General features: G+C 38.0%; 1 protein-coding gene, 1 long non-coding RNA gene and 1 pseudogene across 2 annotated transcripts; 2 read left to right on the top strand and 1 right to left on the bottom strand.

The window, feature by feature from the left end:
* Positions 1 to 1,037: 1,037 nt before the first annotated feature.
* Positions 1,038 to 4,937, top strand: LOC121190081. Its single transcript, XR_005894924.1, has 3 exons — positions 1,038 to 1,207; positions 4,123 to 4,203; positions 4,813 to 4,937. It is a non-coding gene; the product is annotated as an uncharacterized LOC121190081 (long non-coding RNA).
* LOC121190080 lies at positions 1,485 to 3,195 on the bottom strand (annotated as a pseudogene).
* A 5,564-nt stretch (positions 4,938 to 10,501) lies between the features above and the next one.
* mat1a (methionine adenosyltransferase I, alpha) lies at positions 10,502 to 20,672 on the top strand. Its single transcript, XM_041050650.1, has 10 exons — positions 10,502 to 10,779; positions 13,075 to 13,152; positions 13,539 to 13,661; positions 13,749 to 13,861; positions 14,650 to 14,793; positions 15,532 to 15,657; positions 15,751 to 15,843; positions 15,949 to 16,131; positions 16,269 to 16,402; positions 19,058 to 20,672. Exons 1-10 carry the CDS (start codon positions 10,713 to 10,715, stop codon positions 19,158 to 19,160), a joined length of 1,164 nt encoding a protein of 387 aa, XP_040906584.1. The 5' UTR covers positions 10,502 to 10,712; the 3' UTR covers positions 19,161 to 20,672.
* Positions 20,673 to 25,938: the final 5,266 nt, after the last annotated feature.

Genomic DNA, 25,938 nt, shown 5'->3' on the forward strand with positions numbered 1-25,938 from the left:
TGAAGGCAAAGGGAGGTCACAGCAAATACTGATTTGATTTTAACCCCATTTTTCTGTTTACTGCTCTTCATATGAATTTAACTGATAAATAAAAACTATTTGTGGCATTATTATTTAAAAAACACGTTATTAGTGTGGTATGATGTAGCATCCTACCTTTGCTTTTAGTGCCTGTAACTTTTGCACATATACAACATAACAATCTTCTAATGAACTTTTCACTTTTACTTCTGATAACTTAGCAAATGATACATTGCTATTTATTTACCAACTGTTGATAGCCTAATATGTAATACCCAGTGTATTTCAATAGAAAATCCAACATATCTAATATGATTTGCACCTTTTGTTCATGTGCTGATATTTGTTTTGTTGTTAATCTTGCAGCTTTGTGTATCTGTTACATCTTATTTCCTGTTTGTTATATATATATATATATATATATATATATATATATATATATATATATATATATACTAATAGAAAAAATTCTGTATGCAAAACTTGCACTTAACCTTTAACTTTCTCTGTAGGTTAAGAATGTCAACATTTCCTCCACGGCTGACACTTTGCCTACTTGTAAAACAAACAAACAAACAAACAAACAAACAAACAAACAAAGCAGCTGAACCAACTGAACCAGTACCCGCCCTGTCAGCCCACGGGAAGACGAACAAGATGATGACCTTGATACTATTAATGTGTAATCCATGACATGGCTCTACAGGCTGCATTTAAAAACTCTAACTGTGAAGGAATATGACTTGTTAGGGCTTGAGGCCTCAGTGTGGCGATGATTACATAACAACACAAAAGCATACATTCAGTGTCCTACAAAGTTGCTGTCACAGGACCGTGTTGGGGCAAACGGTAACGATAAATTAGCAGTTAGCTCGGCTAATGGTTAGGTCTTTGGTTTATTGAGTCTGGGCCTGGAGCTGGCACGGCTCGCTGAGGGAGGTGCAGGTGTTTGGAAGCTGCCACCGTTTTATAAAGCCAGAGAAGAAGTTTTGTAATAAAGGTACACTCACCAGAATCAATGGAACGACAGGCGGCGTCGCTGTGCTCCTGCGTTTCGTAAACAGATTTCGGCGCAGGCGTACTAAACGATCCAGAGACAACAAGGGAAACTAATCGAACTGGGTGACTAGATAATAAGATTTGAAAAAAGGGAAGCGGGACAAGACAAAACAAGACACAATGACTGGTAAATATGCCGACAAACGTTCTGTGAGCACGACTGGTGTATTGTTTTATTGTTAGATGTCCAACTCAAAAGGCTTTTAGTAACTTCAGCGGTTTATTTTCCATCATGTCAGGCCAAAACTGTCTTGTTGAAAGTGTGGGACTTGTGTGCTGGCATCAGAGCCGCTCTCTCAGCAGAGTTTAGAGACAGATCTTCATTAAAACACACAAAAGATCATCACTCCAAGACGCAGACAGTGGGTCAATAAACAGTTAAAGCGGCACCTTTTAACCACAGAGTGGCATTGCGTAACACACCAGCAATCATCAGCAGCCAAAAAGACACTGAATTCATGCTTTATGCAGTCGCAATATGAGCAGAGTATAACATGTTGGGGAAAAAAAATCCTTGGTTAGATTGGATATGGAAACACTATTACACGGTGCCACACTGACAAGCAGTCCATTCATTAACATTTTGAGATCTATTTTGCCATGTCATTTTGCATTTTGCGGGCTGTTCTGAGTACTGCCAGCATATTTACTTTATCCCCAAATTCTTTCTCACGGTGTTCCAGCAGAATACCCTGGGGGAAAAAAACAAAAGAAAAAAACAAAAAACAAAACATTCAAAACACATGAAAAAATCCAGATACACTTGAGATATTTAAAATATTTAAAATAAAATATTTAAAATATTTATTCTGCCCACCTGGTCTCCGGGCCCAATGACGAAGACTCCACCGAGGACAAGTCCTTCACCTTTGAGGTTCCCCCTGAAGCCCCTCCGATAAGCCCGCCAGAGGTTCCTCCACACACCAATACGGAGAAACATGGAGAGAAACATCCATCGCTCTTGAGGGCCATAGAAATTTCTCTGAGAATAATATAAAAGCAGCTTATTGGTTTAAATTATGTAACACTCCATGTTTCAGTTTCTTAATATCTTAAAGGCATGTGTAGTGGAGGGCTTTGCGAAAGCAGACCTGCTGATCCACGTAGACCTTCCCAGAGAAGTACTTCTTGAAGCAGTCCAGCTCCTTGCCAAGGTTTTCTTTCACCACAGCAAAAAGAGGGACTTCAAGATCCTGCAGCTGGGACTTCAGAGAGGACAGCTCAGCAGCCTCCTGCAGAGAGAGAAAAGACAGAGAGAATCAAATAGCATGAATGAAAGTTCACTAGTGAGGTGAATACAGAGTTCTCAGTTCTAATAAACATGTGATTCCATACCTCTCTGCACAATAATCATCCAGGTCGCCGTACAACCATGATCACAGCTCCAGTCTTCTCCCACAGAATTCTGGCCCTGTGTCGTTCATGGACTAAAGGAGACAGAGGGATAACTTCTACATTATTCAGAAGCCCACAGTTTGTGGATTGATGTGTGTGCTGTCATAGATACTCTCAGGCACCAAATGCTGTATTTTGATCAGCCCTTAATCAGGGTTCACTAATGTTGTTTGTAAAGACAGCTGGGCTTTGCGTCAATCCAACTTAATTCTAAGAAATTCAGAGGGATTAAAGGATAGGTTTACAATTTCCCATGTGCTATAATTATTCTTCCTGCTCATACTTCCCTTCCAGTGGAAGTAATGGGAGATAAAATTCAAAGAAAAAGGTATTCCAAAGTTTATCTGAAGTTAACACAAGTTAGACAAATCAAGATGTTACAGGCTTTTTGGTAAAAAAAAAAAAATTCAAAGTGTTTCCTTTTTGAGCTGTGATGGAAAGATAGTAGCTTCATGGAGGCAATTTCATGCTAAAAAGAGGGCAACTTCTCTGTGAAAAAGTGCACAATGTCTGCAAGTTGATAGATTCTACTTTGCTTCTGTTGTGTGACTCACCGCCTCCAGTGGTCTTCAGTTCTGTGTTCTCCAGCACTTCTAGGTTGGCCCATGTTGGTTTGGTCTGAAACCAGTCTGTGATGGAGCTGATGAGCTCTGCAACAAACACGCTCAAAACCTTCAGGACCGTGGTCACAGTCACCATGACCGTGAACTTGCTCCACAGGCCACCTACAGAGAAAACATAAGAAAAGTTTTAAATATTCTTCTGCTTCAGGAACTTTTGACAAGAGTCAGGTGGTTTGACCTTTTCAGTCAGACCACTTTAGCATCTTTATTTGGTTTTGTGCATAACAAACAAGTGCTCTCATACGTGCTTTGTTAATTTCTTTATCTTATTATGGTTACTCAGTGATCAGCATATTTTTCTTAAGTTTCTCTCTCAAGCACTAAGATTTTACAGAAAGTTCATGCTGTTGTTCAAAGAGTAGGTATGCACTCTTCCGTGTGACCACTTGACTCATTGAGAATTTGATTGGATTAACAACATGCATAAATTCCACATATTAACAAAAGAAAAATACCAATAAAATTAAATAGTCAAGTTTTTAATGGCTTAACATTTAGTACAATTGAATATGTCCACACAAAATGGGAAAAGTTGATACTCACCCCACTGTGTCTCGCTGCTAATGTGGAGGAATCTGATGTTTTCAACCAGCCCCTTAAGCCCCACTAAACTCAGGTCAGTCCAATCACAGTGAAAGCCTTGCTTATGTGAACGTAAGATGATAGGAATTTTCTCAAACACTGCTGTGAAACAAGGCTCACGTTGAGCTGGGTCCTCAGTACCAGGTTCAGCATGGTACAGAGTGGAGCTCTCATCAAAGAGCAATATAACAGCATTTTCAATATTTATTTCATCAGTTATGTTGTCTTAATTATGTTCAAGCTGTTAATCATACATAAATTTGATAAATAGTTCCTGTAATTCAGTATTTCAGAATGACACCAATAATCAAGATCCTTTTGTCTCCTGATTTTTAAATTAATTTGATTTAAAGTCTCTTGTTTTCTTATCTTAATTGTGGAAATAAGTATCAGTGCAGATAATATATACCTTGTAATATTTGGCTTTTCATTGTCTGTTCAGGTCAGTCTCAAAGTTGCTGCAGAGGCGCAGAGATCACACCCCAGCTCTCAAGACTCATATCAAGTCTGACCCCTGCAGCAGGTTAGTGACATTACAGAGCAGACTCACTTAAGAACTGTTTCTCAGCAAGACACTGCTTCTATACACTGCAGCCATTTACAGCTGAACACTACGGTCCTTTTTGAGACTATGGTCTCAAAAAGGACCATACGGTTTGTCCAGCCTTGTTTACACACACATATTAGAAAACCTTTTATTTCATTTTTTCCCGAGCCATAGCACTGCACTTTATCTATAATCTAAAAATTAAAACATCATTAGAGACAGTTCTTGTTAGAATGCTATTTATAGATCATGTCCATATTCAAAAACATCCTGTCTCACTTTTATAACACTTTTTATAGCCACTACCAGTGGAGACAGCAGCTTTATACAAGGAACCACTGATAAAAAAAAAAAAAAAAAACAACAGTCCAGCCCAGTGCAGTGTAGTAAATGGGGTTCAAGGTGTGTTGAGCATGTGGAAAGGACTGTGAACATAAATTATCTCTCTGGCTCCTTGTCAGAGTTTCATTGCTTTTCAATTACACTGTACTGCAAGGTGTCATTGGAGCACATTGTTCATAATGTGTATGATGAAATTGAATTGCTAGAATGGTATTGCGGTAATATTTCTCTCATCGGTGGCAGCTTCACAGAGGAATGTGCTGAGGGTCCAAAATGGGCAGGAAAAGAGATGAGATAGGATGACGCTCCACGAGCCCAGCTGCTGCACTCCCTCTGGCTGTTCTGCTTCGGCCATATGCTGGACTGTGTGTGTGTTAGTTAGTCTGCCTGAGTGCTTGCTTTTGTTGTTGGAAACCCTTTCAGGTCATATACTATAAAACATAATGGACTGCTAATGGATTTTTTTCCTAATTATATAATAAAGCGACACTTGTGCTTGTGATTCTCATTTGTGGTAAAAAAAAAAAAAATGCTAAGACGAGTCAGTTTACTGCAAACATTTCACACATCACAATGCACAAAATTTGTGAGGTTCAAGTGAGGACTTGGCTCGGTCAGGCTGTAGCTTGTAGCTGGTTTTCTTGTCACACACACAGCATGCATGCGTACACACTTAGGCAAACATACACACAAATACAAAACAGCCTCATCTTGGACCAGGGCTCCTCTGGTGGGGAGTGTGTGGGACCAATGGCCAATCACAGCTGAAGACTTGCACCCCACCTCCTCTGTGGTGTTCTCACCCACAGGCATTGGTTGACATGTCAGATTCTTACTGTGCCAGTGAAGCCAATCAGGGAGCTGAGTGGGCAGTAGTAAAAGAAGGGCAGGGAGTACAATAGTGATTACTGTCTGAGTTCTTTTGAAAAGAGAGATCTGCTTTTGGATCTGTTTCCAGCTGTGCACACGACTGTTTGGTGGCAGACATAAATTTCCTTTGCTTTGTTTTGAGTGAACTTTAAAAACTTTGTGTGAAGGAAATTGGATAATTCTATAATGACAAAGTGATGTTGATACCCTGATATATACACTTAACACAGAGAACCAGCTGAGACTGTAAAGGCTTGTAAAAACACGGAGCAACACTGATAAGAGGAAATATCCCAGTCTTGTGGACTATGTGCATTATCTACTCTTTAATGGTCTGCAGTTCCTTATATAACAAGTTGTGTGGACTAATCACTCCACAATTTCTCAACCATGCAATAAAAGTTCATGACTGGCAAGATCCAACTTATTCTGCCTGCTCTGACAGCCGTCCAGATGAAACTGGTTGGTAACCAGACAAGCAAAGACAAGCTGCCGAGGTACACTGCATGTCCTTGAACCTGGGGAAAGACAAACAGGTGTTAACAGCCCCTGAGGCTGCCCGGGTTCATTTATCTCATCCTGTTCTGTCAAGTTTGAGTCTGACTCACTCTCAAAGTGGCCCCAAAACCGTGACCCCAGCTTATAAACTGAAACACAGTAGTGGTCAATGTGACACATTTCACATAGCCAATCAGACAGAAGGAGGAGACACTGTCACGTGTCTTTATTTTGTCAGACTGATTTGGGATTGGTTCAGTAATGTCAGACACTCACTTGAATTGTAGTTTTAGAGTGATGAATGCACTTCACTTTAATTCAGATGCACACATGACGTCTTTGAAAGAGTCAGTACAAATGTGGAGTTAAAAGCAAGGGGACGTTCATTCCCTCTGACATACTTGTTGGATGGGCATTAACTGAGCTCACTCTAGTTGTCTATTAGGTCAAGATTTGAAACAAACTGGAACAACCCCCCCTGTATCCCCACCCTCTCATCCCCTCACCCTCACAAACACCCATTGCAACACAAAGGTCATCAGGCCATTCCCATTTTACTTTTCATCTTCTGAGGGGCCAGTGGTAGGTTACATAAACCTCTTTACACTGACCTGTTGAACTCACAAAGGGAAGGCCTGTACAGTGGCTCAGATAACCTTCATTTTAGAATGTATAATTATATTATGCCCTCTTTTTAAGCAATCCTATGGGACTGCTTAAATTCACTCATCGCTGAATAATGTCGTCTGCACTCTTTCTTGTTCTTGAGTTTCAACTTTGTCAGTGTAGATCTAATCTGAGTGCAGTTTTATCCCCCTTAAACTGGTAATCAGTGAAGTTGTTCTTTTATTATAATGTATTTGGAATGCAGGTACATCCTCAGTTATGAAACACAGAGAAGATACAAATCACTCCTCACCCTTATTGTATCCTTGCTTATTAAATGGGATGGGGAGTTACAGATACTTGACAGGGATCAAAATGAGGTTTCAGAGGCACAGAAGTTGATAAAAATATATATTTAAAAAAGATAACTGGTGCTGAATGAAACTGAAATTAAAAAATGGTTGAAAAGACAAGGTACAGATAGATGTTCAGTATTCAAGAGCTTATTTGCTTAGAAAACCTGATAAACTCAAAGTTAATTTTAATTCAGATCTTCTGCAAAAAGACAGCTAAACAGGAGAAACTGATTAAGATAACTATGTAGTAGATTTGCTCTATGGAGATACAGAACAAATCAACGCTCTGAAGAATTATTCAGAATCAGTAAAGTGATGTAGTGAGTTACTTTTCTTAATACTGAGCCATACACAATAATCTTTGGAAATATGTTCTGACCTTGTTGTTCATGGTTATGTGGTTTTTCCTGACGGTCTGACCTCTGTGTGCACGATTTATCATGCACACACAGGTCAGATGTTTCACCTCAAGAGACTTTACCCTGTGTTTTAAGCTACAGGTAATCTCTGTTTCACTGTATCACCTTCGTGTAGAACACTCAAAAATGTACAAGTCAATAAGTTACACTTTGTGGGTTAGAATGATTTCTGGATTATATCATTTTCCAAATTAGCTTGCATTCATTTGAGAATCTCTTTAAGAACGAAGAACAAAGTAGTCCTCAGCACACATTCAACCTCTTCATGCTTCATGTTGACACGTCAAAACCCTGATAGCTGTTATCTTTCTACAGAACCAGAACCATCTTGTTAGTGTTGAAAAAAAATCTGTTTCCTGGTCAGTCATTAACACATGCTTAGAGGCAAACCACACAAACGCAGAGAGAAGTTAGTCCTTTCTGTTTTTCAGATTACTGTGGTGTCGTGAGTGTGTTCATCCTGGCACACGGACTCTGTTCAGGCCAAAACAAACAGAGGTGTATCATCCAGAGCTCGCTCTCTGTGCCATCAGACTGGCCCTCTGCTTTCTTTGGCACTGGGCAGGACATTCATGCCTTCTCTAGTGTAATCTAGTTCGTGTTCGTTTCTTTTAACTGTCTCTGACCTCTGCACCCCCCCACCCCCCGCCCCACCCCACCCCACCCCCCTACCCCCCTGCACTCAGTAGCTGTGTCACATTTCCAGTACCGTAATATTTTTCATGCCGGTGAACTATTTGGTCATTTATACCACTACCAGTTGCAGAGGAAGATGCTCAACCTATCAGCCATTTAACTATTACTCTTAGCTATCAATTGCAACTGTTAAACCACTACTGTTAGGTAACTATTAGTAAACAATTTCAATCGTTAAACCACAGCTTTTATATCACACCCAGCATGCAGCTCCTGCCTCCCCACATTTAATTTGATTTGATTTTGCTAGCCTGGGGTAAGATTAGGTAAGCTTGCTACTTACTTAAGTGGTATTTATTTTTATGTTAACACAGCTGTTTCTGATTTTCACCCATTCCTCCGAACAATGCAAACATTAAATTAGCTACGTAACTTGTGTGATGCCATAATGTCTTGTGTGCATGCATGACTGCAGAAATCCAATATATCAGTTGTTTTTATTTTACATTTTATAATGTTGATTATGCCTGCAGTGCTGTCACATCATGCACATCATGAATTCTTAAAAAAAACAAAAACAAGCTGCATCTACTAAAGGCTCCCAAAAGTCCCACAATGGCGGAGACCTACAGGCCCTCTGTAGTTTTACAAATACTCTGAAATACAAAAGGAAACTAGAACACAGCCATTTCTAGACTTTCCATAAAAGTGGGAAGAAAAAAGGTTGCATAAACATTGGTGACATTAGCTCTATGGTTAATGTAGATTGTGCCTTTTGGTTTTCTGTTCAAATCTGCTTTAAATGAAGCTTAAAGCAGTCAGGAAGAGTGGTATTTTATTCACTACAGAGAGCTAGTTAAAATTCTCCTCTCATTTCATGAGGCCAACTCAACACCAACTGAAATTAGAGCCAGATGAGAGAGAGACAGAGAGAAAGGGTTTGTCCCTCTGCACTGTTTACGCTTCAATAAAGCGTGATTTGTTTATCTCTCATTGTCTGCAGAGCTTGTATACCATATGAAAAGGTACATAGTCACTGTCTGTGTGTGGTTGACAGTCCCATTGTTACTCCAGGTGTATGTTTGTGCATGCACACACACAGTATGTTTGTGTGTGTTTGCTTGTGTGCATCACTTGCACAAACAGTCCTATACAGTCCCTGGTTCTCTGCAAAAACACAGGCACCTGAAAGGCTATGAGATATCTGAGAGACACATCTTCATTATTTGATCTTCTCTCAGGAAATGGCCCAAGATTTTCTGCAGTTGTGTACAAAGACAACAGCCTTAGGCTGGGACTTGGATGGAAAAGAGCATTTAGACAACAGGTGACTGTCTGCTCTAAAGTGAATTATTGGCGGTGCTGGAAAGTAACTCATTACATAGTACTGAAGTACAAATTTCTTTTTTTTCCTTTTTATACTACTTTTAACTTCTAACAATCATTTTCATTATTGACTAATTGGACAGTTATTTGCTCGATTAATTGATGAATCATCTGGTTTATATAACGTAAACAAAACAGTAAAAAATGCCTTTCATGGTGTCCTACGTACATTGCAAGGTGATGTCACAGTTTTTATTCTGACCAAAAGTCCATAACTCGAAAATATTCACTTTAACAGTGATGGAAAAAGTATTCAGACCCGTTAAGTAAAAGTGGCATTGCCGCAGAGTAAAGTCTGGCATTCAAAATCTTACTTAAGTAGTACAAAAGTATTATAAGTATAATGTACCTATTATACAGAAGGGCCCTTATCAAAAATGTAGTAGAGTGCAGAGTATGAGTATAAAGATACATAGGAAACAATCAAATAAATTTCAAGTACCTTAATATTGTATTTTATTAAAGTACAGTTCCTGCCTGGATGTACTTACACACTAAATCCTATTGTAAGCCAAAAAAAAATGTTGAATCATCAAGTGTTGGACATTTTTTCTTGAAAAATTACTTAAAAGATTAATTTCTTTGATTAATTTTCTTTCGGTCACCAAATCACCAAATTGCAGTTCTACATACTTTGCATTTATGTTATTGTTTTGGTTCCTTTTGTAGTGCATGTACTTTGTGTTCTTTCACCACTATTGAACAGACTAACTGTGCTCAGAACATGATGTAAACAAGAGTAATTGCATCACTTTAGCAGTTGACAACAACTACATTTTTCTCTCTCCCTCTGTCCATAGGTTAGCCCAACCTGGTCAAGTCCCATCAGACCAAGCTGTCCCACTGGTGTGACGGGGGGAGGGGTGGCACCCAGATTTAAGATGTTCCTTCTCCCATCCAAGCGTCACATCCTAAAGCTGAACCGACAAAGCAGACGTTATGCCTATAATCACTCACTCCAGCATCATACTGTACACAAGGGGTTAACATGCAGTTTCCACAGGCTGAAATGCCCTCCCATCACCCCCCCCCCCCCCCATTCCCTGGAATGGACTGTCCCATGGATTCACATGACATGTGTGTGTGTGTGTGTGTGTGAGAGAGTGACAGGGTGTGTGTGCGCGTGTGCGTGCGTGTGTACTCTTAGCCATATATATTGGGCCATGTGGACACAGGCGTGGAGTTTTGTAGGATAGACTTTGTATTGGCTGCAGGGCCATTTGCCTCCCTTTCTTCATTTCTCTCTTAAAGAGAACCAGCAGGAATATAAAGCAGCTTTTAGATCTCTCTGGACTCCTTGTTGGTGGGAACTGAGGAACCTTTTCTCCCTGTGTGTGTTGAGTCTCGCCAAGTACCTGGTCCTTTAGAAAAAATGAGTGATCTGCTGGATGACGGCTCTTTCATGTTCACGTCGGAGTCCGTAGGAGAGGGACATCCAGGTGAGTCTTCAGTCAACTTTAGCTACGTTTGTGTAAACTTCATGTCACTGTGAATGAAGTGTATTAAAATGTGTACTGTAAAATATTTCACGTCAAAAACATGCCCAAAACACAATTTCAAAAACTTATCTGTACCTTTTCCTCAGCTCTACACAGAGGAATAGATAGAAGACATTTCTACTAAAATTGCCAAGTGATTTTGCAGAAACGTCGATGTGTATGTGAAAAAAAAAGCTCTATGCAAGTTGGACCATATGTCCAAAATAACTCCACAGTGCTGCGTGTTTACTCTCCAAGCATGGTTGGTATTCCATTCACAGCAACATGTGCTTTCTGCCCCTCACTCTCACTTATGGGCAGCAGGACGTGAATGTGTGTGTGACAAGCTGGTGTTAGGTTGCACGCTGAAGAAAAAGTGACCAACAAAAGAGAGAAAAGTCTGTGCTGCTTCTGGGACACAACTTTCATGTTGTCATTAGTTTGCAAATTGGAGGTAATCAAATACATGTCAGTCAAAATTGCTGTCATTGTCATTCAAAACCAAAAATGAACAATCTCACATCAGCAACATTTTACTTGAAGTCCCCCTATTTAACATTTCTAAGCAGTAAATAAACATTTATAAAATTTTAAAACACACCAGTTGTAATATTATATAAGCGTTTATTGCTGAATTTGTTAATGATTGTAACTCCTGTGGGCACCCATAAGTGGATGCTGATGTATAAAGAAGATAATGAATTGCAATATAGTAAATTGTAATAATTAAAAATATGTCTTCGTAGGAGAAGTTATAATTGCTGACAAATACTGTATATTAATAAACCCTTAAAAATTTCGTGTGCACAACTAAATCATAGGGTTTTGTAAACCATATACACACCTGAAAGAGCTTGTTTTTTGCCCCCCCCAATCAACGTGTTGTAATCCTTTCACAAATATGTAACCTTACAAAGTCCCCTGTGTTAAATCGATAATCAGTAAACGCAGCAGAGTCAACCAGTTGTGCAGCCTCACAGATAATGTCAGAATGTGACAGTTTAGAGCCCCCAACGTTATGGAGAACCACAGTGCTAGAAAATAAATTACACTGATTTTGAATCAGAGACATTCAGCTTTGTCATTGTTTTGTAATTGTCAAGTTTTAATCATTTTTCAAAGATACGGTTTGATAAATGGCAAAAAGTACAGTTTTTTCAATGATAGAGATTGTACCTCACTCCATTGCTCATAGAGTAGACATGACTCTTAAGTCTTTTAGGTGTTTGTGAAAAGACATTACATTCCCATTGAAGAGAAATACAAACGTGATAATGTTAATCTAAAAAAGAAATTTTAATGTGAATAACCATAAAAAGACATAAACTTAAAAAAACATGCAATGTTAATTTGTTATCTGTGAAGAAAAGCAGTAGATTGAATTTTCCATAAATAACAGTCAACAGTAGCAATAACATTTTTGGTCCTTTATGTCTATTACTGCTTAGTCCACATGTGATTTCTTACAATATCACTGTTTATTGAAGTATTTCTCTTCAAAGAAAATCTTGATATTGGATTTGCTTTTTATTAAATAACAGTGCAAAGTATATGAAGCCAAATATTTCAGGGATAAATTCACAGGGTGTGTGGCCTTGACAGGCAGCTACAGCACAGACCTTTTAATTTGATAACATATTTCGAAGTCTGGGCTGTTCCCACAGCTAGTGGCCATTTTTGGGATCAGAGTCACGCCTGACACAAAGATATGATGTCCTACACCTGCAGACTGTAAACCAAAGATGATAAGTATTTTATATCAGTCATACTGACCATTACAAAATCTGATTTAAAATTGTTTTTATTTTGAGGTTCCCTGTGCACTGCAGAGTCAGTGCAGCCAGATGTTGATGTTGTTTCTGATGTAACACGTGTATTGCATTGCTTCAGTGGGATGACTGAGAGAGATGAATGGCGTGTTTTGTGAGGCATTGTCCTGCTGCTGCTCTAGAATTCAACTGATGCAACTAAAATCCAGCACTCCTCCTGTTTGAAATGTCAGGGTGGTAGCCTTTCAGAGAAATATCTGTAAACTTGGCCACCTAGGCTAACATCTTCTGGTGTTGATATGCAAAAACCTGTGGTAATAAAGCTACAATATACACTTTTTTCTATTCTCCAAATACAGAGTTTCCTGCCACAAAAGCTCATACATCTCAAATAAACAGGCCTAGAAATCTCTGAACGGTTATAAATATAAGTCACATGATATCTATGTTCTGAATCTTTAGCTTAACGCTTGTCGTCTCTCCACAGACAAGATTTGTGACCAGATCAGTGATGCTGTCCTGGACGCTCACCTGAAGCAGGACCCAGATGCCAAAGTGGCCTGTGGTGAGTAAACTAGTCTTCACATCAAGCTAATGTGAACACAGAGATAGAGGTTTATGTCAGTATCATTTCATGTTTGGCTCATCTCAGTAACTTCTTACTGAGATGACTTAAGTCTCTGTAAGTATGACAGAGGGCATCGTGGTGGGTTTTGACATAGCTGAGTATAAACAAACTGACCCACTGGCCTGTATCTCACCTTGAATTTAAGTCATTCGCATTGTTGAGATTATTTATTGCATATCAGTACTGACCTTTGAATGTCAACCCTGTGGACTTGCTGATTACAGCAATCAGGCCTAAGTCTAAAATGTGTCTGAAGATTTTTTTTGTTAGATCACAAGATACTTAAAATCATAGCTTATGATGTGTTTTGATTGTACTGATAGAGACGGTGTGTAAGACTGGCATGGTGCTGCTCTGTGGAGAGATCACATCTCGGGCCAACGTGGACTACCAGAAGGTGGTCAGAGACACCATCAAACACATCGGCTACGACAACTCAGACAAAGGTGAGAAAATTACATGGAAAGGACAAAAATAGAAGTAATGTGCGCTCAGTGTTGTCAACTTTTCTCTCATTCACTTTCCCTCTGTAGGTTTCGACTATAAAACATGTAATGTGCTGGTGGCTCTGGAGCAGCAGAGTCCAGACATTGCTCAGGGAGTCCATGTTGACAGACAGGAGGAAGACATTGGAGCAGGAGACCAGGTATGACTGCAATCTGGACAATGTGTCCTTGGGTTCATGCTGGGTCAAGGGCTGCGTGATAGTGACAAAAATAAAATATCACAGTTTGTTTGGCTCAGTTCTTCAGTGTCAAAGATCTGAGACAGCGTTTGGTGGAACGAATTTTGGTTTGTTTTCAGTTTTTAATTGCTAACCCGCAATCATGCAGATAATCATTAGTTATGTGGCCAAACAGCCACAGGCATTTGTTCATTTCATTTCACTGCAAGAAATTCAGCAGTGTTATAAGTTTTCAGGTCTTTTACTTTAGTAAAGTCCCAAACAGTAACTGAAATAAAACTATCTGAGAAGTTTAGAGCAAAATCGTGTTCTTGCTGATCTCTTCTAAAAACAAAACTTAATCTGAAATCATATGTTATAATACCGGATTAATCCAATTGTTTTATTTTACCAGGTTATTTCTGTTTTTACTCCTATTTTATGTCCTTTACGTCACTTTTAATGTCTTCTTAACTATATATTTGCCCTTTGCTGTTGTTCTGTGTGAAGAGCTTTGTTTTAAAAAGTCTTTTCATAAATTCCATCTTGTCTCATGTGATAATACTGATATTATATGAATATAATTCGTTCTAGTTGACTCCTCACAAGCTGTGGTGTAACACAGTGTATATCAATATTTTGTTTTTGTTAAAGATTCAACCAAAATTGTTAAATTCCTGCTGCTGCTGATGATCTGTGTCAGTATACTACACAGTTTGCATCTTTGTGTGTCTGTTCTGACTCTCTCTTTCCCTCTCTCTCCTCTGCAGGGTCTGATGTTCGGCTACGCCACAGATGAGACAGAGGAGTGCATGCCTCTCACCATCGTCTTAGCCCACAAACTCAACGCAAAGATGGCTGATCTCAGACGCAACGGCACCATTCCCTGGCTGCGTCCTGACTCTAAAACACAGGTGAGGTTGCAGTATGTATTGTATTACGTTGCATGCAAGATTTTTGTTTTTACCTCTCAAAACAGAAACAACACAACAGCAGCCATGGTATGAATTAGTCTATTGTTTCGACCTTGGGTGTCTTCCAAGAGATTTATTGTGGTGCCAGCAGACAAATTCGGATTAACGGTGGCTACTGCAAGTATTTAAGATAAAGCTGTCTGTGTTGAAATAATAGACTTTTGACAGATTTAGAGGCAGTTAGCCGCTGTCTCAAAGTGTCTAATTTCTTTTTGTCCCATGTCAAATGTACAGTAGGTTGTCAGAACATCAGGCGAGAGAGAGTAGGTCAGATTTCAAACCAGGTATTCAAACATGGAGCTTTAGAGTTAACTCGGATTGGACTGAGCACACATTTTCCTACAGCAAAGAAGTATTAATGATTTAACAAAGTGTCTAATTATCTGCAGCAGAAAAAAGGGGTTAGTAGCAGCTATGTATATCATAGGCTCTTTCAAAAAAAAAAAAAAAAACCTTTTTCCTGGGATGTCCAAAATTTTATTCAGTTTTTGGTGGGGGTCAAGACAACAAATTACAAGAAACTGTAAATCATCCTCTGAGGAACTCAAGGTCACTACGACAGCAACAAGAGAAGGAAGTTAGGTAAATGAGAGTAAAAGAGAGAGAACTGAAGATTAAGTAATAAATAATTATAGCAACTTTTGTGTATCGACTTTTGACTTCTGTTCTATCCCACAGGTGACAGTGCATTATGACCAGAGGGACGGAGCTGTGATCCCCAAGAGAGTTCACACCATTGTGATCTCTGTCCAGCATGATGACTGCATCTCACTGGAGGAACAGAAGAAGGTCCTGAAGGAGAAGGTAAAGCCTCATAAACACGCCTACCTGGACTCTGACTAATGAATTGCTTTGAAAGTCATATCTTTGACTTTAATGTTGCATTGATTCTATCAGGTGATCAACACTGTGGTTCCTGCTAGATATTTGGACGACAAGACCATCTACCACCTCCAGCCGAGCGGTCGCTTTGTCATTGGAGGACCCCAGGTGATCATCACACTCAAACTTGTCATCTAGAAACAAATTATTTAAAAAATAAATAAATAAATAAAATGTCACCACCAATTTTTTTTCCTTTTTTTCCCCTACCAGGGTGATGCTGGTGTGACAGGCAGGAAGATCATTGTAGACACATACGGAGGTTGGGGAGCTCATGGTGGCGGAGCTTTCTCCGGCAAAGACTTTTCAAAGGTCGATCGCTCGGCCGCTTACGCTGCACGCTGGGTGGCCAAGTCTCTGGTCAAAGCCAAACTGTGCAGGAGAGTTCTGGTTCAGGTGTGTTTACAGTTTCAGTCATTCACCCATAGAAAAAATGCGCAAGTGATAAGGCTCTGGGTCAACGACCAGCGTTTGAGCCTTCAGTATGTGCAGATAAAAAAACATTTCTATCTACATGTCTGGGTGTGTTACAGGTGTCTTATGCGATTGGAGTGGCCCAGCCTCTGTCTATTTCCTTGTTCACTTATGGTTCCTCCCAGAAAACAGAGTCAGAGCTGCTGCAGATTGTCAACAAGAACTTTGATCTGCGGCCAGGAGTCATTGTCAGGTAAACCCATGGATACAACCTTTTGTATCCAGCTTCTAAAATATGAGGATTTGCTGAGGCTAGATTAAAAGAGAGCCATTTAAGGACATAATTTTGACATCATGATAGGCATTTTCACTCTTTTTTAGATATTTCATAGACTAAATGATTAATCGAGAAAACAGTCGGCAGATTACTCGATAGTGAAAATAGCCATTAAGTGCAGCCTGGTGAAAATTGGTGCAGTCCACATGCTGCTGTTTTGCAGCTATTTTTAATATTACCACTAGGGGGCACCAAAGTTGGAAATTTTCAAATTGTTCACATTGTAGCTTTAAGAAAATAGCCCATTAACTCTTTGTCTACATTTATATTTCACTCAGTTGTTTTGCAATGAAGGCTGTATGTAGTTAAGAGAGATTAGATAAGCAATTGGTTGTTAAACTTTGAATTTATTTATCAATTACATTTTTAATGGTATATAGACGACTAAATAGCATGAACCAATGCTACATACCACGGCATTTATATCCTAAGCTAGATGTAATGCTCATCCTTTGATAACCAGGGAAGAAAGTACTAAAAGGCTGTTTGTCCATAATAGGGGTGGTGAAAAATTATTATGCCCATATATTATCGTCATAATATATTATATTATGGACGATTATGAGTCGATTATTAAATTTCCAAAGATCGATTTTTTTTTTTTTTTTTTTTTTGTAATACGCAGCAGGGACTCCTCCAGTTACTGGCTGTCATACAAGATTTAACCGCAAGGCGGAGCCGGTGACTAACAGTCATAACAAAACACCCTGTAACAGAGGCAGCGAGTGAGCTTACTATGCTAGCGAGAGGCGTGCCGCTCCTTGCACAATATGGCGACCACTGACGTGGGCCAGTACTTCCGGTCAAAACATCCGGTGATCTAACAGCGAGAACGAGAGCCATCGAGTTACATTAACAGAGATTATTTTATTTTATTTACATAGCAGTAGCTATGTAGCTAACATTTAGTTAACAGTCAGTTGTCCTGTAGATGTTTTAGAATTATCAGTTGTTGTTTTTTTTTCAACGTTTGACGCTTTTTAGTTGAGGTGCATACGAACAAAGCAAAAAAAAAAAAAAAACCCAAACAAACAAACAAACACGGCACCCTGAAAAAGCGCTACCTTTTCTCGACCAGAATAAACGATTCAGTCTGGCGCAGAGAAAGCATAACCTATCCCTATCGGACACTACGTTTAGACAGCTGTCAACTTAGGAGTAGTATGAGATTGTTAGAGGCGGGGCTACCGAATAGTTGTTTGAGTATTTCTTTTGGTTTGTGTTGTAATGTATTGGTTCAGAAAACTAGAGACAAGCAGGGCAACCGCTCACCAATGGCCGCGGTCAAGATTATTTACCACCCTTGTCCGTGCATCAGGTATTTGATCTGGTGCATTTTCATTTCAAGTCAGAAAAACCCCAAAGCTAATGTAGTGATGACAATGATACAGAGAATGTTTTTTTAAGAAGCGAGATAGTTTTTTAATTAATTGCTGAGTTACTCATGCCTTCACTAACAGTCTCACATGAAAATCAGTCTGCTTAAAATGCCGACTACAGATCCGGGTGTTTTTGGTCAGGTGTCATCCGGATCTTCTGCATCGCCTCTGCCCGTACCGCAGCGTTAACGGGGAATACATGAAAGCTGACTTCTTTGTGGTAACGTGACGAAACGGTACCTAACTGCACACAACAATGAAGTGCGGCCACTGGTGAGCGGTTGCTCCAGGTTCGAAACCCGGTCTGAGCTTTTGTGCGCGGAGTTTGCATGTTCTCCCTGTGCCTGCGTGGGTTTTCTCCGGGTACTCCGGCTTCCTCTCACAGTCTCAAAAACATGCACATTATCTTAACTGTGCTACTTCACATTGCCCCTAGGTGAGTGTGTGCGTGTGTAGTGCGACCACTCCAGGGTGAACGCCGCCTCTCGCGCGTAGTCAGCTGGGATAGGCCCCAGCTCCCCGCGACCCTAGCAGATGAAGCGGTATAGAAAACGGATGGACGGATGAGGGCTCTCGTGTCGCGCTTCCATCCAGAGGAGGCTGCGTGGGCTAAACACCACCGCCTGAAGCCTATCATTCCACCGAATCAGCGTACTCTCCACGAGTTGACAACAAAATTATCCCCGGTGAAAGGCGTCTAAAACGAGTTAAAAACTAATTTGGAAGTTACAGCTATACTACACAACACTGAAGGTGCTTTGAGATGTTTCTCAATAAAAGAGAAGTTGAGTACTTCTGCAGCTGACTGTTTTTTTAAATGGGGCAGTACGTTTATGGTGTATTTTGGGTTACTGGGTTGGATAACTCAATAATCATAATCGAATTGAATCAGGAAATTGTACCGATTAACCACCCCTAGTCCATAAGAAGACATGGATGTGACAAAAAAGCTCAGTGTATTTGGAAGGACAAGGACATAAGAAGACGAAAAATCACTCATTCTCACAATATGAGAATGAGTGCCTGCAAATGGCTTTTTCTGCAGATGTGAAACCAGTCAGAAATACACCAAATGATGAGGAAGAACCAGAACTGCATATATAAAATTAAATATAGCTCTAGTATCACACAGTAATATACTTACAGTTCTTTCTTACATCTGATGTTGCATGTCCTCTGTATCCTCCCCTAGGGAACTGAAGCTGAAGAGGCCAATCTACCAGGAAACAGCCTCTTATGGCCACTTTGGACGACCAGAGTTTACTTGGGAGATACCCAAAAAGCTTGTCCTCTAAGTACTCCACCTGCTTGTTCTAATCAACAACTCTTCATGGGCTTTGACTGCCAACTCCAGCCACTGATAGGACATGTTTTAATAGGAAGAACTAAAGCCAAAGTTAGGGATAAGTCAGCTTTAAAGAGGCGAGAAGATCATTTTAAGAGTGGTTGTAGCCAAAGGGTGTATAATGGGACATTCTCCCAATGAGAAGAGAGGCATTGCAGAGGACATCTCAGTAACCTGTCCTTTTCTATCCCACAAAACCTCCAATTATTGGTGCTTCAGAAACATACAAACTATCACTACTCAAAGCTCTTCCCTGTTAATGTAAAGGAACACCACAGCAAATAAAATACTCTGAAGATAAATACACCACTAGAGCCAGAGTGTTTTATCTCAGAGCTGTGAATGTTCCTTTGTAATGTACAGAAACAACCTCAGTGCTTCATTTTCAAAAGGTGCTATTGGCAACAGCAAGTATTTCGTCACTGACTATCACATGAATGTCTGAAGTGTAATTTTTGCTCAACCAAAGGCTTGGCTTTAGAAGAAAATTTAATCTTTTTTGTTACGACTGTAAAATTCTTTTTCTAAGTCTTAACTCGTAACGTATGCTGCAGGAAGCTGTTTGCACTGTTACAATCACCACTGTACAAGGAGACAGGGCATTTAAAGTCATTTAAGTCAAGACAAGTCATACAAACGCAGGGAGAGCTCATATCTCTTAAGCATAAAACATGTTACAATGACTCAAATGTAATGCAGTCTTATGTTTTCATACTTCTCTTCTTTTCCGTCATGCTTTCAGCCCCGCTTTGTTTTAATATCAGCTTGCTTTTTATTGTTACTCAGCTGCTGGCCGATTTTTATCTTCATGTGTCTGTTTATCTTTGTGTGTCTGTTTATTTTTTACCTGCAGGCCTGCTGCTGTGACTGAGTCTGTAAATGTGACTCATTTTAACAAATTATTAGAAGTCTGAAGTCTGATGATTGTGAATCAATCTCCTCTTAACGGTGAATCACCAAGCTGCGCAATGTTGATCCTAAAGTATTTAGTGGACCACTGATGTCTTATAATTGCTGGATTTTGTTAGAAGCATGTGCTATAAATTAATATCTGACAGAGTGCCTTGCTGCAGATTTGTCTTTATATCTTGAAGATATTTTGCTAATTTCTTACTCAATGGGAAGACCGCTCTACCCAAAAACATCCTGGGCTGTAGTTGAGTTACCCTGCAGGCCAAGATTGTCTCCACAAATTTCTCGCAAGGCATTTAGAAAATTGAATTTTAAGTCATCTTCCGTGATTGCTGAATCACAGAGTATTTAATCGAATTCTGAAACACTTCAGATGGCACAGAGGAAGTGGTAACAGTACTCCCCCTGGAAAACGTCAGGTCGGTAGAGGTTTAGGATTTTTGCGGCAACAACCCATGCCTTCATCTACAGCCAGCATTGTTTTTGTAAGAGAGGTGTTCCTCTATTTAATGTGTTGAAGTTGACAGAGAAACTGGACAATGTAAATAATTAAATAATTAAACAATGAAAGAAAATCAAAGATATAAACAGTTGTCTGGTCCTTTCCATTGCCATTTGAATGTAACTTACATGAAGAGTAAAGATAGACAGATGTGGTTTTTTCAGGGCCGATACAGATTATTAGTAGTCAAGGAGGCCGATAACCGATATTTAGAGCCGACATTCGTGTGCAGTAAAAATGAAAACATTGGTGACAAAATTTTGAATAATACAAACTCAAACACTTAACTTCGTTTAAATGCCTTAAGTATATGTTTATTAAACAGCTTTTCAGATTTGCAACACATTAAAGTTTTTTTTAATCTTAGACAATAGACATCTTTGTTTTAAAATTCTAACAAAAAACGTAGGGAGTTCCCAGATTTTGCAGATTGTGGTGAAAAAAACAAAGTTGTTCAGCATGCTCTCCAGTGAGACGGCTTCTCTTGCTCTCATAAATTGCAGAGACTTCACTGAAGACTCTTTTCTGTTGCTGTGTACTGCTGTGCTTCTCTGGGGGGAAGAGCAGGAGAGAGGAGAGGACATAATCTGATACATTTGAAATGTTTTGTCATGGTTCAGAAGACATTGAGAGTAAAAGTTATCAAAAGCTTTCATCAAAGTTACAAGGTGTGGCTGTGGCGCCGCCACAAGATTGACCCTTCACCAACACAGAGGAAATGGATGTATTTGTGCCTGTATCTCCCACATACTTCATCCAATGTTGAACAAACTTTACAGTCAGGATGACCTTCAAACTCTCCACTGATTTATATGCTCATATGATGATACAGTCATAGAGCCCCCTGCTGGGAGGGACCCAGGTCTTTTCTGTTGCTGTATACTGCTGTGCTTCTCTGGGGAGAAGAGCAGGAGAGAGGAGAGGACATAATCTGTTTGTCTGATTTTGTCCGATTTTGATGCCTTACTATACTATGACGTTTTTTATGACATTTTGAGGTCAAAAAAAATTTTGACTTTTTTTGTTCCGATTTTGACGCCTTACTATACTATGACGTTTTTTATGACATTTTGAGGTCAAAAAATTTTTTGACTTCTTTTGACCGATTTTGATGCCTTACTATACTATGACGTTTTTCGGCACATTTTGAGGTCAAAAATTTTTTTGACTTTTTTTGGCTGATTTTGACGCCTTACTATACTATGACGGTTTTCGGCACATTTTGAGGTCAAAATTTTTTTTGACTTTTTTTGGCCGAAAAAAACGCCATACTATACTATGACGTTTTTTATGACATTTTGAGATCAAAAAAAATTTTGACTTTTTTTGTCCGATTTTGACGCCTTACTATACTATGACGTTTTTTATGACATTTTGAGGTCAAAAAATTTTTTGACTTTTTTTGTCCGATTTTGACGCCTTACTATACTATGACGTTTTTTATGACATTTTGAGGTAAAAAAAAAATTGTGACTTTTTTTGGCCAAAAAAAACCGCCATACTATACTATGACGTTTTTTATGACATTTTGAGGTCAAAAAAATTTTTGACTTTTTTTGTCCGATTTTGACGCCATACTATACTATGACGTTTTTTATGACATTCTGAAGTCAAAAAAAATTTGACTTTTTTTGGCCGAAAAAAACGCCATACTATACTATGACGTTTTTTTATGTCATTTTGAGGTCAAAAAATTTTTTGACTTCTTTTGACCGATTTTGACGCCTTACTATACTATGACGTTTTTCGGCACATTTTGAGGTCAAAAATTTTTTTGACTTTTTTTGGCCGATTTTGACGCCTTACTATACTATGACGTTTTTCAGCACATTTTGAGGTCAAAAAATTTTTTGACTTTTTTTGGCCGATTTTGACGCCTTACTACACTGACGTTTTTTATGACATTTTGAGGTCAAAAAAAATTTTGACCTTTTTTGGCCGATTTTGACGCCTTACTATACTATGACGTTTTTCGGCACATTTTGAGGTCAAAAAAATTTGTGACTTTTTTCGGCCGATTTTGACGCCTCACGTATGACGTTTTTTATGACATTTTGAGGTCAAAAATTTTTTTGACTTTTTTTGTCCGATTTTGACGCCTTACTATACTATGACGTTTTTTATGACATTTTGAGGTCAAAAAAATTTTTGACTTTTTTTGTCCGATTTTGACGCCTTACTATACTATGACGTTTTTTATGACATTTTGAGGTAAAAAAAAATTGTGACTTTTTTTGGCCAAAAAAAACGCCATACTATACTATGACGTTTTTTATGACATTTTGAGGTCAAAAAATTTTTTGACTTTTTTTGTCCAATTTTGACGCCATACTATACTATGACGTTTTTTATGACATTCTGAAGTCAAAAAAAATTTGACTTTTTTTGGCCGAAAAAAACGCCATACTATACTATGACGTTTTTTTATGTCATTTTGAGGTCAAAAAATTTTTTGACTTCTTTTGACCGATTTTGACGCCTTACTATACTATGACGTTTTTCGGCACATTTTGAGGTCAAAAATTTTTTTGACTTTTTTTGGCCGATTTTGACGCCTTACTATACTATGACGTTTTTCGGCACATTTTGAGGTCAAAAAATTTTTTGACTTTTTTTGGCCGATTTTGACGCCTTACTACACTGACGTTTTTTATGACATTTTGAGGTCAAAAAAAATTTTGACCTTTTTTGGCCGATTTTGACGCCTTACTATACTATGACGTTTTTCGGCACATTTTGAGGTCAAAAAAATTTGTGACTTTTTTCGGCCGATTTTGACGCCTTACTATACTATGACGTTTTTTATGACATTTTGAGATCAAAAAAATTTTTGACATTTTTTGTCCGATTTTGATGCCTTACTATACTATGACGTTTTTTATGACATTCTGAGGTAAAAAAAAATTTTGACCTTTTTTGGCCGATTTTGACGCCTTACTATACTATGACGTTTTTCGGCACATTTTGAGGTCAAAAAAATTTGTGACTTTTTTCGGCCGATTTTGACGCCTTACTATGACGTTTTTTATGACATTTTGAGATCAAAAAAATTTTTGACTTTTTTTGTCCGATTTTGATGCCTTACTATACTATGACGTTTTTTATGACATTCTGAGGTCAAAAAAAATTTTGACTTTTTTTGTCCGATTTTGACGCCTTACTATACTATGACGTTTTTTGGCCGAAAAAAACGGCATACTATACTATGACGTTTTTTATGACATTTTGAGGTCAAAAAAAATTTTGACTTTTTTTGTCCGATTTTGACGCCATACTATACTATGACGTTTTTTATGACATTTTGAGGTCAAAAAATTTTTTGACTTTTTTTGTCCGATTTTGACGCCTTACTATACTATGACGTTTTTTATGACATTTTGAGGTCAAAAAAATTTTTGACTTTTTTTGTCTGATTTTGACGGCATACTATACTATGACGTTTTTTATGACATTTTGAGGTCAAAAAAATTTTTGACTTTTTTTGTCCGATTTTGACGCCTTACTATACTATGACGTTTTTTATGACATTTTGAGGTCAAAAAAAATTTTGACTTTTTTTGTCCGATTTTGACGCCTTACTATACTATGACGTTTTTTGGCCGATTTTGAAGCCTTACTATACTATGACGTTTTTTATGACATTTTGAGGTCAAAAAAAATTTTGACTTTTTTTGTCTGATTTTGACGCCATACTATACTATGACGTTTTTTATGACATTTTGAGGTCAAAAAAATTTTTGACTTTTTTTGTCCGATTTTGATGCCTTACTATACTATGACGTTTTTTATGACATTTTGAGGTCAAAAAAAGTTTTGACTTTTTTTGCCCGAAAAAAACGCCATACTATACTATGACGTTTTTTATGACATTTTGAGGTCAAAAAATTTTTTTGACTTTTTTTGTCCGAAAAAAATGCCATACTATACTATGACGTTTTTTATGACATTTTGAAGTCAAAAACAAATTTTTGACTTTTTTTGTCCGATTTTGACGCCTTACTATACTATGACGCTTTTTATGACATTTTGAGGTCAAAAAATTTTTTGACTTTTTTTGGCCGAAAAAAACGCCATACTATACTATGACGTTTTTTATGACATTTTGAGGTCAAAAAAAATTTTGACTTTTTTTGTCCGATTTTGACGCCTTACTATACTATGACGTTTTTTATGACATTTTGAGGTCAAAAATTTTTTTCACTTTTTTGGTCCGAAAAAAACGCCATACTATACTATGATGTTTTTTATGACATTTTGAGGTCAAAATTTTTTTTGACTTTTTTTGTCCGATTTTGACGCCTTACTATACTATGACGTTTTTTATGACATTTTGAGGTCAAAAATTTTTTTCACTTTTTTGGTCCGAAAAAAACGCCATACTATACTATGATGTTTTTTATGACATTTTGAGGTCAAAATTTTTTTTGACTTTTTTTGTCCGATTTTGACGCCTTACTATACTATGACGTTTTTTATGACATTTTGAGGTCAAAAAATTTTTTGACATTTTTTGTCCGATTTTGACGCCTTACTATACTATGACGTTTTTTATGACATTTTGAGGTCAAAATTTTTTTGACTTTTTTGGTCCGAAAAAAACGCCATACTATACTATGACGTTTTTTATGACATTTTGAGGTCAAAAAATTTTTTGACTTTTTTTGTCCGATTTTGACGCCTTACTATACTATGACGTTTTTTATGACATTTTGAGGTCAAAAAATTTTTTGACATTTTTTGTCCGATTTTGATGCCTTACTATAGTATGACGTTTTTTATGACATTTTGAGGTCAAAAATTTTTTTCACTTTTTTTGGCCGATTTTGATGCCTTACTATAGTATGACGTTTTTTATGACATTTTGAGGTCAAAAATTTTTTTCACTTTTTTTGTCCGATTTTGATGCCTTACTATAGTATGACGTTTTTTATGACATTTTGAGGTCAAAATTTTTTTTCACTTTTTTTGGCCGATTTTGATGCCTTACTATAGTATGACGTTTTTTATGACATTTTGAGGTCAAAAAAAATTTTGACTTTTTTTTGTCCGATTTTGACGCCTTACTACACTATGACGTTTTTTATGACATTTTGAGGTCAAAAAAAATTTTGACTTTTTTTGGCCGAAAAAACGCCATACTATACTATGACGTTTTTTTATGACATTTTGAGATCAAAAAAATTTTTGACTTTTTTTGGCCGAAAAAAACGCCATACTAAACTATAACGTTTTTTATGACATTTTGAGGTCAAAAAAAATTTTGACTTTTTTTTGTCCGATTTTGACGCCTTACTACACTATGACGTTTTTTATG

This window comes from Toxotes jaculatrix, chromosome 11, assembly GCF_017976425.1.
Source record: "Toxotes jaculatrix isolate fToxJac2 chromosome 11, fToxJac2.pri, whole genome shotgun sequence".
Classification (NCBI taxonomy): domain Eukaryota; kingdom Metazoa; phylum Chordata; class Actinopteri; family Toxotidae; genus Toxotes; species Toxotes jaculatrix.

Bases quoted from the DNA above. Each gene is read 5' to 3' on its own strand.
- mat1a (XM_041050650.1), top strand. From the start codon at position 10,713: ATGAGTGATCTGCTGGATGACGGCTCTTTCATGTTCACGTCGGAGTCC. The intron at 16,132-16,268 runs GTGTGTTTACAG...GGTGTGTTACAG, and splicing joins GCAGGAGAGTTCTGGTTCAG to GTGTCTTATGCGATTGGAGT. The intron at 16,403-19,057 runs GTAAACCCATGG...ATCCTCCCCTAG, and splicing joins CGGCCAGGAGTCATTGTCAG to GGAACTGAAGCTGAAGAGGC.